The 13,019-nt window shown below is 56.0% G+C and overlaps 1 protein-coding gene across 1 annotated transcript; it reads right to left on the bottom strand.

The window, feature by feature from the left end:
* Positions 1-4,182: 4,182 nt before the first annotated feature.
* On the bottom strand, positions 4,183-6,339 carry J7T55_003242 (uncharacterized protein; the record flags this gene model as incomplete). The annotated part of the gene is made up of 3 exons (XM_053138397.1): positions 4,183-4,989; positions 5,076-6,050; positions 6,193-6,339. 3 exons carry the CDS (start codon positions 6,337-6,339, stop codon positions 4,183-4,185), a joined length of 1,929 nt encoding a protein of 642 aa, XP_052999107.1.
* Between the last annotated feature and the right edge of the window lie 6,680 nt (positions 6,340-13,019).

Raw genomic sequence — 13,019 nt, 5'->3', positions numbered from 1 at the left:
CTGCACGCGTCTTTGGACCTGCTTGTCACCAAGAAGAGATGTCTGCCATCAAGGGCTATCTCCGACTACACCCCGTCTTGGCTCTTGGGGTCCCGGGACAAACATGCTCGTATGCAGTAGGCCGAGTCAAGACATTGAGGCGTAATGTCGTATTCTCAGCGAGATGCTGAGCTGGTCTCGATACCTCACCTCACCGCCTTCATCTTCTTTTTCGGACACAATCTCATATTGGCCATCGAGGCGACCTCCTCTGGCCCAGTTTCCTGCATGAGAGCACGAGAGCATCATGGCATTGGCTCAACTCCTTGCCGCAATGCACAGACACGACTACAGCCTGCAGAAAGAGACGACAAACTAAGGCAGTAAGCTCCCCATACGTCTGTACTCCCGAGTACGTTACTTCCTATACTACCAGCCAGGGCTGAGTTACTCCTGTCGCCATGTCACTTCACCGACCCCTTGAACAACTCCCCTGCCTGGATGCGGACTTGTGGGAACTCGTCTCGATACATGCGTCTTCTTCGTTACCATGTTCCCGGGCCATCACCCAGCGGGGTCCACGCATGAACGCTCAAAGGATGTTGTCGCATGCCATGACTGAGCAGCTGGCTCGTAACCAATGGCTCGCTTGTCACAGACGTGGCTTGCTTTAAAGCGACTTCATCCTGCGGCACATTGCAGCACGCGTGGCACAAAGTTGGAGCGACAAGCCGTCCCTCCGTGACTCGGCTATACGGCCATCGGCTCCTTGAATCTCGTGTTCAAAATTAAGAACTTCAGTCTTCTCTATCCGTTGCGCGAATGGGTTGTCCCGGTATAAGACCTTCACATGCCGGTGCTGCTAACGTAGTCATGCAGCGCGACTCCCTTCACCTGGCGGTGTTGGGAAGTTTACTCCTGGAGAAGAAAGAAAACAAAAGAACAAGAAGAAAAGACGTGAGAAAAAACCACGTACAGCCTGCGTTCGGGAAGGAGTAGCCCCGCATGCTCATCCCGTCCAGATCCTCCGTGGCTGAGGATGTCGCCAGCCGATCTGCGCTCCGGACGGTTGAACTCCTGCCCCATGCACGATGTATTCTTTCTCAGCTCAGACCCCTCCATCGCCACCCCAAAACAAGCTGTCGATGTCAAGTTGACCGGCTTCGAATGGGCTACGGGGTGCATCTCTTCCAATTCCAGCCTTCTGGCCCTATTTCGAGCTGTCGACTGACTTATTACCTCAAATCATACGATTACAACCTTGCGTGGCCGTCCAGCTTACAAATGACATCTTTGAGGGTATTTTGGCCCCCAACTCTTGGGTCACAACGCACAAGATCTACATCCGACCAAAATAAGCAACCGAAAACCATCGGTCTGGAACATATCACATGCACAACTCGACTTATATTTCGGCGACCTACGTTTCGGCAATCATTGAGCTTGTGTCTCGTCGTTGACTCTTCCGAAAGGAAAAAGCCGCCGCTTGCACGTCTCAATGACGCGGGACTGTATATATGGTGTCAATGTTACCCGCAGGCGTGTCGAGCGGCGACACACTTCCAAGTCGCGAAAGGACAAATCATCACGACTATGCTTTACGCGACTTTCGAATCCCCTTGATGACGAGGCTGGCAGACGGTCCGCAAGTACTTCTGTGCGCACATGTGCGGGCGCAATACTGCAGGCCATTGAGACTACTGCAAGCTGCCCCGTTTAAATCACCACCCACTACGTCTTGCTGCTTCTGGACATGCGTCCGAGGCTCAGGCTGCAGAGCTTCATTTGACCAGTCAACACTCGCATTGCTCTGATTAGATGCATGGTCTTGCAGCACAGCGCCTCGCTTCCAGACGGTCGGAACCAGAGCTGACCATACAGATGCAGCTGCAGGCGCTGGAGCCACCAAGAAAAAGTTAACTTGCTGCACCAGGTGCCAGCGCAGGAAAACAACCAGCATCATCGAGGAATTTCTGCGGATGGTCCTTGACCGACACTCGCTCATCTGGCCTGTGGAGGAGGACTAGCGAGCGTACCGCCGCAGAATCCTCTATTAAAAGGCACTCCTTGATGCGCTTTCAACATCCGTCCCCACCCCTGCTTACTAGGCGTACCGACGTTGTACTCTACACTAGTACGCTACAACTTGGTCACTTGAGCTGGGATTTGCGATCGGGCGGAGTATCATCGTGCCGGTCGGCACCCCAACCGTCGAAGCACGGATGTACAATGGCGCTTATTAGCAGCCGTTATCGATCCTTGGCGTACGGTTGGCGATTTGTCCTGAACCGGGAACAGCTCGTTGCCGCGATGAGGGGGGTCTGTTCTGGCCGCTTGGTTGCTAAGGCAGGTCAAGTATTTCTGGTCTGCAAGGTTGCAAGGTTCCGGCTCCTTCACGGTCCACTCGGTGAGGTACAGAAGCCGGGTTCTTTTGACACACCATGGTATGGTACCAGCCAGCCCAGTTCCCCCCCGGCATATGCCCAAAGGCATACCGCTTTTGCTGCTTGCTCGTCCATGAGAGGATCACGGCACTTCTGTAGGCATGAATCTCATCTTACTTGACGCCATTGCGCAGTGAATGAGCTGCATCCACGTCCAAATAGAGTGCTTAGTCGAGTCGATCGAGCGAGGACCCTGTTGCTGCTGTCAGCCGCCTAGTGCGAAAGAGTCACTCACTGCCTTCGCCCTCCCACAATTCGTTCTCCATTCTCCGTTCCCCCTGCTCCACCCTCTCCAATCCCCCAGCCGCAGTGCGTTTTTTGTTTCAGCCCTAAATCGTCCTAAAAGAACGGACCCCCACACGATCAGACGTCAAGGGGCCGCGTGCCGTCATTCCGTGGTACTTGGCGCGTTGCGCGAACCTCGGGACTTACACGCCTCGTCCTACTGCAAAGTACCTTTCTTCCCTCCAAAGTCTACCGTTCTTATTTCAATGGGTATCCCGGTCTATTTTCGTTACTGATGAGTATCACTACAATCAAAGCCGGCCCCTAACAGCTAAGTTAGGATGATCCACGGCACTACCAGCCTAGTACCGCAAATCGAGGTGATCTCGCCTGCCTGTTCTTGCCTTTGACTTTCTGGGCCCTGTAAAGTACCCCGTCTACAGTGTCATCGGTCTCGCTCTGCATGAGCTGGGCATTGGATGGTGACGGTAAGCCCGCAAGGCAACAGTTCCCAAATCTGCCAGTCGCGGTACCGCGGAATTTACTAGTCTTGTGACAGGCAGAAAACAGACAGAAAGTGGCAGCTTGCCTAGCTGCCTGCAGCATTTTCGGACAATGCCGAAAAATCAGTGGCTGTGAAGTGATTTGTAGTAGGCAGAAGACTTGCAATTATTAGCCAATAATATTTGAATTTCAGGAATTGTCCCTAGGATATGACAGACTAAATCTATCTATTGTACGTCAGAAAGGTAATAGTGTTCAGGATCAGGCAGGACCTGGTGCAAGTAATCTCTTCACAGTGAGTGAGCAGAGTCGTAAAAGCCAAATAAAAAAACAAATGATTGGGAATCTCTAACATGAAGCATAGCCGCCGTTCCAGAAAACAAACACAAAGAAAAACTCAAAACAAAAACACAGCGATTCGCCGTCCTGCCAGTAGCGCACTTTTAGTTCGAAAAGGAGAGAAATTCTTTTTCCGCGCACTCAGAAGAAGAAGATGTAGAAAAGGGGAAAGTGAAGATCTATGGCCTCGCTGCCTAGAATGACCCAGATTTACCCCAAGACCAAATGTAACAATGATGAAGCGAACAAGTATGTAGGTACTAAGGTATCAGACAATTGCCCAAGGATGCCACCCAAATCAAAAACAACAAAGCAGGAAAAAGGAACGTGAAGGCAGGGAAAATGGGACAGCCCAATTCCCGTAAGAGGAGGGGATCTAGCTCCCTCTGCCTAGATGGAGCCACCAAGGCTAGATCGGCACAGCCCTCCGCGGGGAGGACGAAGAAATCGGAGGATGACAACTTGTAGATAGGGCTGCATTAGCCCCGAACCTTCCTATTCTCGTATCCGCACGCCCAGCAGACCAATGGGTCGAAATGCGGCGGCGCGAACAGAAGAACAGAAACAGAAAGTGTCATAGAAGAGGGTGGAAAAGGGAATTTCCCTGTTGTTGATGTCGCCGGCTGCAGCCGATTTATGTACACACAGAGAGAGAGAGAGAGGACGCGCCGCCCAGGGTAGCAGCGCTTGATTACACACCGGCGTACTGGTGGTGACTGCTGTGCTGCGATGGGCCTGACTGCTTGAGCAACTCGCCGCACGCCTGCCTGGCCATGGCGGTGCTGCGCTGGGTGTTGATGTCGGGCGACACGGACGCCGAGGCGATCATGCCGTTGATAGCAGGCAGCGAGGACGAGGACGGGCGGCTGCGGGGGAGCTGGTCCTCCGGGTACGGGTCCTCGGACATCTTGATGTCGTCGTCATGGCGCTGGTTGTTGTGCTGCTCCAGCGCGGCCAGCCCCGGCTCCGGGCTGGCCTCGAAGGACGCCCGTTCCAGGCACTCGTCGATCAGCTGCTCGTGCTGCTCGTCCGTAAGCGGCTGGGGCTGCGCGTTCAGCTGCTCGACCAGCATGTCGTACGAAGAGGAATTCGCCGACATCTCCCGCCTGTGCCCGATACCATACGGGTGCTGCTGCTGCGCGTAGTGCTGGCTGGGGTAGTGGCTGAACCCGGTCGCCAGGTCGAACATGGCCGGAAGCCGTTGCTGCTGGGGCGCAGGGTGCTGGATAGAGGAGGCCTTTGCGTGCGCGGGTCCGAGCCCGGCGGCTGCGCGGGCGCTGTGGCGCGCGGGGACCTGGACGCGCCTCCTGCGCGCCTTGGACGGCTCGCGCTGCTTCTGCTCCAGGCCCTCCTTGACGAGCTCGGCCTCGACGTGGATGCTCTTCCATTCGTATGCAGGTTCGCGGCCCTCGCTCTGGAGCTCCTCCATGAACATCCTGAAGATCTCGTTGTAGCGGTTCTCTTCCCAACGCACGTAAGCACGAAGCAGTGCGGCTTTCTGTTGAAGGACGGGGAGAGTCAGCTTCGTTTTGGTGCAGTCAAAAGAGTGTCAGGGGCTGGTGAAAGATAGATGTGTGTACTTACGTCGCGCTGTGGCCAGGAGCCGTGTCTCAAGACGCCCCTGTGGATTTTCATCTGCAGGTTCGCCTTGACCTGCGTCTTCTTGTCCTCGCTGAGGGCGTCGGCTTCTTCAGGGCCCAGGAAGTCCTTGATGATGTTGTCCCACATGCCGTGGCCCCTCTTGCCGTACCAGTTCTGCCTAATGTTCCACAGCCGTCTAAGGTCAGCCGGCGTCTTGTGGTCCAGATCAACCTCATCTTCTGGCAGCCGAGTTGTGTCGCCACTCCTGCCGGCTTCGTCGACTCTGAAAGGCTGAGACACCATTGGCGGGCTGGACGACTGCTCCTTCTTCACACGGGCCTTCCTGGCGCTGGGCTTCCGACTAGAGTGCCTCTTAAGCTGGAGCGGTGGGGGGCGTCCATAGTTTGATGGCGAGAGCCTCGATATTGGGACCACGTCGCGGCGGTATGGCCCTGGCTGAGTGTGTTGTAGCAGGTTGGGAGCCAGTGGCCTGTGTGTGTAGGATCCGCTGCCGATGTCTGGCAGGCTTGAACCACGGAGTAGTCCGTAGGAGTTTTCATTAATTGCATTCTGTAGGTAATATGATGGCAGCCCATCTGGATCTGGCCCCACAGACACGCTAGATGCGCTGTAGTGACCAAAGTATGGGTTTGGCTGCGGTGGTGGGATGGAGTCTTCATGGCCTGGGGAATTGTGGATGTTGTAAGGTCCAAGAATGTCGTGGTGGGGTGCCTGCGACACTGTTGCTGGCACGGCCATAGGAGAAGACGCCTGGCTCGTGCTGGTCAAGAAGTCTGGGTAGGGGTACATCGTGGATGTATTGGGTGGAGTTGGCTGCTGTGGGCACGGAGACTCCTGAGGCTGATGATACGGTGACTGGACCTTAGACCGCTGGTGTAATGGTGGTGAAGCAGCACTGGAAACTGGGGTCAAGAGGTTGTCGTCGTCGACAACAGTGGGCTGGTCAAAGGCCGAGACCTGTTGGTCTTCGTTAGTCAAGAAGGTCTGGGTGGTGTGATATATAGAGGTGGTGGATGGGATTTTTGCGCCTGCTTCCTTCACGCGCATATATATGCAGGCGGGAGGCGGGAGCGATAGTCATAGAGGCAGGGAGACTCACAGAAGTATATATCTCGTCTGGATCCGGGTAGGCGGAAACAGTATCTGGGTGTCCAGTGGCGCAAGAGCCGTCATTTGTGTCCATCTGACTGTGCGCGCTATGGGCGAGATACTGAGGACTCGAGGCCATGTCGATGAGAGCTCGCATCCGGGTGGAGGTGCAGTCAATCCTTTTGTCTTCTTCAAAGAAATCTGGCTTGGGGAGGATGTCTGCCAGCTGAGTGATGGAGTGGCGGTTCGTGCGAGGGCTGATCTAATCTTCACCTTTGATTCGATGTCTCGAGCAGAAGGGCAGCAGTATGGGGCGGTTGGTTGTTGGATAACCGGATTATCGACAAAGAATGATAATGGTCTTGCCTTTGGAGGTCTTTGGGGATGTCAGGGGAGCAGACTTCATTTTAAAGAGAGCCTCGCCATCGGCAGAGCTCGAGGGGTCCCGCCTTTGAGCTTGAGCTGGGTGGGTAGAAGAATACAAGGTACATAGTGAGTGGAGCATCGTCCACGGCTGGTTGTAGAGGTGCTCAGTGGCACAGGCACGAGCGACATGGATAGAGATGGTAGGTGGAGAGAGAAGCTTCGCAAAGGAAGACTTTGTCCAGCCAGCAGGGGTGGGAGACAGCGTTGAAGTTACAACAGGGGTTACTCTACCTGGGTACATACCGACCACCCGCTGTGGCAGTTCAACCCGAAAAGTCTCAGACCAGGGCTCGGGAGTCTGTGAGGTGTACGGTACGTACTCCGTACTCCGTAGATAGGGCCGCAATGGGCGAGATGGCCCTTGTCCATCGGCGAGACGGCCACCATGGCACATGTAGTTTGACAGGTACCATCGGTAGAGCTCATGATTCGTATGTTAGCCGCTGGATGGTTCCGTGTCATTGTCAAGGGGGCTTGCCAGACTGGGATGGCACTACCTTATTCGGGTATGATACAGGGCTATTGTGACTGTTGGCCTCATCGACACAAGTGTAGTTAAGGGGCGGGGAGCGAGAAGGCAGACTGGCGACGGGAAGAAGTGTGAGGGGCATAGGGCTCAATGTCTGCAGCTGGACAGCGCCTAATGGATGGGGCAGTATGGGTGGGGAGCAGGGCAGGGCAGGGAAGCCGGGGAGAGTCCAGGAAGGAGGGCCTGGCGTGGAGTGCTGCGTAGAGCAGGGAATCCCGGAATAGAGTTGTCCTCAGAGCAAGGGGCAGCGACAGCAATGCCTCTGGCCTTGGCTGGGCCACATGTACATTTGTATAGAAGGAGACCCTCGGGGCTGTCTGGGTGCAAATCTGGCATAGCCCCTGTTTGCTCCCACCCTGGCAGCTGGCTTCTGACATCAGGCCATGACCGGGTTGTTGCTGCCCTTGCGATGTGTACTATGTGTATGATATACTGGGGCTCCCGTCGAGTGCTGGGGTCTTTTGGGGCAGCGGTGCGGACGGGAGCCGGAAATAGGTGGGAATCTTTGCGCCGTCGATAAGCCATGAACCACGGGCCACAGTGTATTTTTCTCGCAGTGGGTTCCGTTCCTTGAGGGGGAGGACCTGCGTGTTCTCGACGAGAGGAGAGGGTCTCGTGTTGCTCCACTCAGGGTTGCATAGAGATACACAACAAGAAGGCAGGTGAACGGAGAAAACGGGATAAAGCCGACAGTGGGGTGGAAGTTCTCTGTCAGCTGTTCGTGGCTTCACAGCAAGTAGCACATCTTGTGTCTGCTTTCTGCGGTCCGGTCTGCGTAATATGTCCCATGGGCTGACCGCGTGAGCCACCCTCCAACAGACTGGTTGTGTCTGTCTAGAGGTCGGATTTTGAGCCTGACAATTGCTTGTTGCCCATGTTGTGGCCACCACACTTGAGGTGTCAAATGCGCGAATGAGGGAAGCGAGCGAGTGCGGCGGGAGTCGAGGTGGATACGGCTCATGACATGGGCCGCGGTCGTCCATATTCGGCTGTCAGCCCCACAGAGAACAGGATCGTGAGAACAGGCAGGGTAGGGCAGATCCCAGGGTAGATTTGGCAACCCTTCTTGCGTACCCTCTCTCCAGCCCTCATGCCCCCAGACCGAGGTCGAATTCTTCGCATGGACTTCGGTGAAAATACTACCGGGAACCCAAGAGCAAAATATTACCGATACACAATTCTAAGCCAGGGGAAGAAGCCGCGGTGTCAGTGCGATGTCAGGCACGCAGCATGATATGCGCACTCTATGACCGAAAGATGAGGGATGTCATTGCGAAAGCCTGGGATATGACGGGGTTGGGAGATGTCCAAGTTCTAGCTAGGGTCTTGAGTGGTCGAAGGATCAACCTGGATGGTGACGATGACTTCAGCCTGAAGCAACGACAGACGGACGCGGGCTCAATTCTGTAGACGCGGGCTGACAAGGTACCGCTGAAATGACGAGGAAATGAGCAGCGGGAAGGCGGCACAGAGTGTCTGGAGACCCTGGGCATGCTATGTCTGGCTGTGAGAAAGTGACTGATCTTGCCTTGCTTGCTCTTGACAAGCGGGAAACAACCACACACACACAAATACGTGCACATGGACAGACACACAGAATCACTCCAGACATTCTGATGGTCGCCCGATATCAGCCAGCGACAAAGAGGGCTGACTGCAATTGGCTGGATGGCCAGACGAGACGAGACAAGACAAGACCGGGACCATGGTCAGAGGAGACAAGAGGGCCACGAGATGAAGGCTACGGGAAGAGGGTGAGTGGTAACAGGCAGGAGACGACAGGAGAATAGATGTAGACTACGTACCGTACCGTACCGTACCGTACAGTAAGCACGGGAGATACATCGCGGGGAGAAGAGAGGCAGGACGGGAAGGGTGAAGATCGGGGAAGACGGCTAGGGGCACTAGGAAGTGGGTGAGCAAGAGACATTGCGGGACGAGGAGATTGGTCTTGTTCATCGGCAACTCTGAGCGAAACAAGGGTCCGAAAAGTGGAAGACCCTGTGAGGAACGGATCGTCGCCAACGGAAAAGCGCGGATTGCTGTCTGGCGTAGGCAGGTGTTGGGCGTTGCAGTCGAAGTGGAACGCCGTTGCAGGTCGGGCAGGGGGTGTGATTTGACGGTTGACGATTTCGGTGTTTGACCATTCCCGCCGTCGCGTCTCTACTAAGTACATACCCCCCACCCCCAAACCACCCCTCTCTTCCGTCCCATCACACACACAGATGCCTGACGAACCGATGTGACGAGCAGCGAGTTTTGATGAACGCATAAAGGGGGATGCAGCCGGCTTCAGGTGCGACCTGGAACGGAAGGGCGATGAGGTCTGGCGTTGGATTTAGAGTTGTGTTGCTTGACCTCGAAACCGACTAAACCTCGGGAGAGATAGCGGACAGACGAGACTAATCAGCGCAATCGGCACTAATCAGCAATGACACACTCTCTCCCTCCCTCCCTCACTCGGTGGGCGCCGAACGGGAACAGCCCAAGCACGGACACAGTCACAGACACATGCGCACTAGCTGGCGGAAATTAGGCGCGCACACGGCTGGCTCTCGTCCCAATTACGAGTATCTGAAGTGCTCGAGAGACTCCGAATCCTCCCAATGGAACCCACGATGAAGTCTTTCATTTGACTCTGGAATACCGGGAACCTATCATCTCGGGAGGCTTTCCCGGTGGACTCGGGTCTGGGTATCCATATTACAAACAGAGCAAGCCCACCGTGCATCCCAGACACGTCATGTGGAAATGCCCCAGCAGGAGCTGAACTCGGACCCCCTGAGCAAACGCGTCGACGCGGTCTTGCAATTGCGCTCAGCATGAACGTATCAAAGCCTACTATTTGGCAAGATACGAGCGCCGCCGCCGCCTGCTGCTGTTCTCCCGTGGCCGTCTCCCCGCACCGCCTAAGCCGACGCGTTGACGACCGTAAAGCACATGATGTGCGTGCCCATGGACGAGGCCGAGGACAACCATGGCACGTTCGAGCCCCATAGGCCTTAGGCCCGCGCCCAGGTAGCTGATGAAATACGGGTGACCCTGGCTCGCGGCAGACGGGGCTGACTGGCGCAATCTTGGTTCCGTGGTGGACACTGTCGATCATCTGAGGTTCACAAGATGGGTTGTGCTTGCTTGGTGATTTAGAGCTAGGCATAAATCTGGTCAGTGCCCAGGGGACAGCCACAGCCCATCGACTTACTGCAAAGGAGAGCATCTACACAGATGAACCCTGGAGACGGGATGATTTTGGTCGCGCTAGAACATAGCGCAACAGAAGACGACCGGCAAATTGTGGACAGCAGGCAAGGCTCCGGATCCTGCGCTAAATTCATCGCAGACCAAGCCCGGCCTTTGCATGGAGTCAAATCCTCAACGGCTCGGCCAGGCACAGGTCCCAGTAGGATCAACAGAGTCAAAGACAACGACTTGTTTGATCGATGGCTACCAAGGCCGGTAGGAGGGGGGCACAACGGGCGAGTAGAGGAGGTCGAGAGACGAAACAAGCCTGCCAACAGACAGAGCTTGGTCACGGACATGGAGCCATTCAGATTCACGCACATATGCACACACACACACACACACATACACACTCAACACGCACACGCACACAGACACACACAGACAGACATACACATGCGCATACATACTCGCACACTGGGGTACCTCTATTCTCCTAAAGGCAGAGGGGTGTAACCAAGTTGTGTACCACGGTCGAGTATCTCCGGACGGTGGACGGTGACTGACGCAATCCGGCTAGAGAAGCGGAGAAGGGGAGGGAAGGCAGGGAGGGATGGAGTGTATATGATACAGCGCAGAGCACAGAGCACCAGGCACCAAGCACCAGGCACCAAGCACCCAGCACCCAGCTCACCGTACTGCACCCTACCACAGCATCTGGGTACCATAACACGGCGCAGCAAGACGAAAAGACAGAGCGTTGTAACGCCAAGCGAGGTTATGAGACCGGGCAGCGCTCTGGGAAGATGAGGCCAGCCCCCCGTACGAATTGTACGAATGAGCGGTAGCATCCATATGCGGCCAAGTGGGGTGACATGGGGGCTGAATGCGACTCCTGGGCCAGTCAACATGCGATCCAGTCTGTCGGGACGCCAAGACCACGCTATGTCACCTCATCCCAGGATGCTCCCTGCGAGTCGTGCGAAAGGGCGCCTGCAGATGCGGTGTCCCAGAATCCCAGAGTCCCAGAGTCCCAGACCCCAGACACTCACCCACACACCCAAGCCCAAGCACCCACGCACACCAGCACACAGGTTGAGCGCTTATTCCGGACGGACGACAGAGTCGATTGGCAGTCCAGGGCGACAAGCGACGCCTCAACCAACAACCTCATTTCCATCACTCGAAGTAAGCGTACGAGCTCTGACCGTCTCGCGCAGGATCGCGTCAAATTGTCCGTCTGTTCTGAATGTTGGCAGTGAGCATTGTTACGCGGTAGCCGCCAGAAACGCCCCACGTAGGGACGAGAATGCAACAGTGACACGATCAATCGTCGACGACCCAGAGGCTTGGAGACGAGGGGACACAGCAGGCCATGACGAGTACCGTTACAACAAAACCAAAAGGACCGTCGAGCGGTCTGTCTGTCTGTCTATCCGCCAGTCTGGGTTCTGCTCTGCCTGTCCATCTGTCTCTCAGAGTCTGCAACCGAAACCCACAGTACTTCCGGCTCTGCAGGTGCCAGGACCCGGGTCCGCACTAACCCCAAAAAAAACACGACAGCGAAATGTCCACATCGCGCGGTGTGGGCCGGGGCCTGGTGCAAATAGATGAGGCTCTGCTTTGCGCTGTTGTGCTCTGCTGTGCTGTGTGTCGAGAGGGGGAAATTACGCTTTGCGATGCCGGCGCTCCAGAACTCAGATGTCACGCAGACAGGCAAGTCCCCAGTCGGTCAGTCAGTCGATCGGTGAATCAATCAGTCAAGTCAGTAATGCTGGCTGGCGGATAAGTGGGCAGTCTCCAGGCACAAGGCAGAAGGCAGCCAGGCACAAGACACAGACGGTTGTGGGGGAGAAGGGGAGGGGAAGAGGAGGAGCATCGCCACACTCTCTGTCGCTCCATCTCCCTCTGCCTTGTCTCTCTCTCTCTGTCTCTCTCTTTTCCCCCCTCACTCGGCATGACGTGGACAGAACGATCAACGCAGAGCCTCATTGCACCATGACTCTGCCGCCCAGCTCCCATCTCCCAGCTCCCCACCGGTCGTGCTGCCTTGCCTGAGTCGGGTCGAGTCTGGTCGAGTCCAATTCCGGATGGGCCCAGCCGGTCTGGTCGGGTCGAATCGAGCGGATGAGTGGCTCCCTGCCCTTCGAGAAAATGGGCGAGCGGACTTTTGATGGATCGACGATCTGCGGTGGCAGGGCCCCCCTTGCACAAAAGTACCCTGCGTGCCGGGTGCGGCCAATTGACGAACGGTGGGTCGAAAGGAACTACCTGGGTATACCACAAGTAAAGAGGCCGGGGCCCCACCCCCCCTCTGGTCACGGGTCAACTGGTGCACTGCGTGTGCAACTGCGTACTGCAAGCACGGCAGAATCAGAATCAGAAGCAGCAGCCGGGACGAGCAACCGTCCCCTGCCTGTTCCTTTGCCGTCCCTGCCCACTTCCCCCGGGGGGACCCTCCAGCCATTTCATGTCGACATCGCCTGCCTATCTGGACCTACCTTGGCTAAGAAACCGAGGTACCCTCGATGGGCAAGGGGTTCTTACCCGCACCGCACCGCACCGCACCGCACCTGCTTCGTGTCTGGACAGCTGGCTGTCTCTTGACGTCCACAGCAACGTCCACAGTATTGACAGAGAACGGTGACGGTGACGGTGGCGGTGACGGTGACGGTGAAGGTGAAGGTGATAGCCCCTGCCCA

Source organism: Diaporthe amygdali (assembly GCF_026229845.1).
Source record: "Diaporthe amygdali strain CAA958 chromosome Unknown NODE_3_length_2959817_cov_65_330692, whole genome shotgun sequence".
Classification (NCBI taxonomy): Eukaryota; Fungi; Ascomycota; class Sordariomycetes; order Diaporthales; family Diaporthaceae; genus Diaporthe; species Diaporthe amygdali.
The sequence above is the reverse complement of the archived record's forward strand: the minus strand, read 5'-3'. Positions and strand labels throughout refer to the sequence as shown.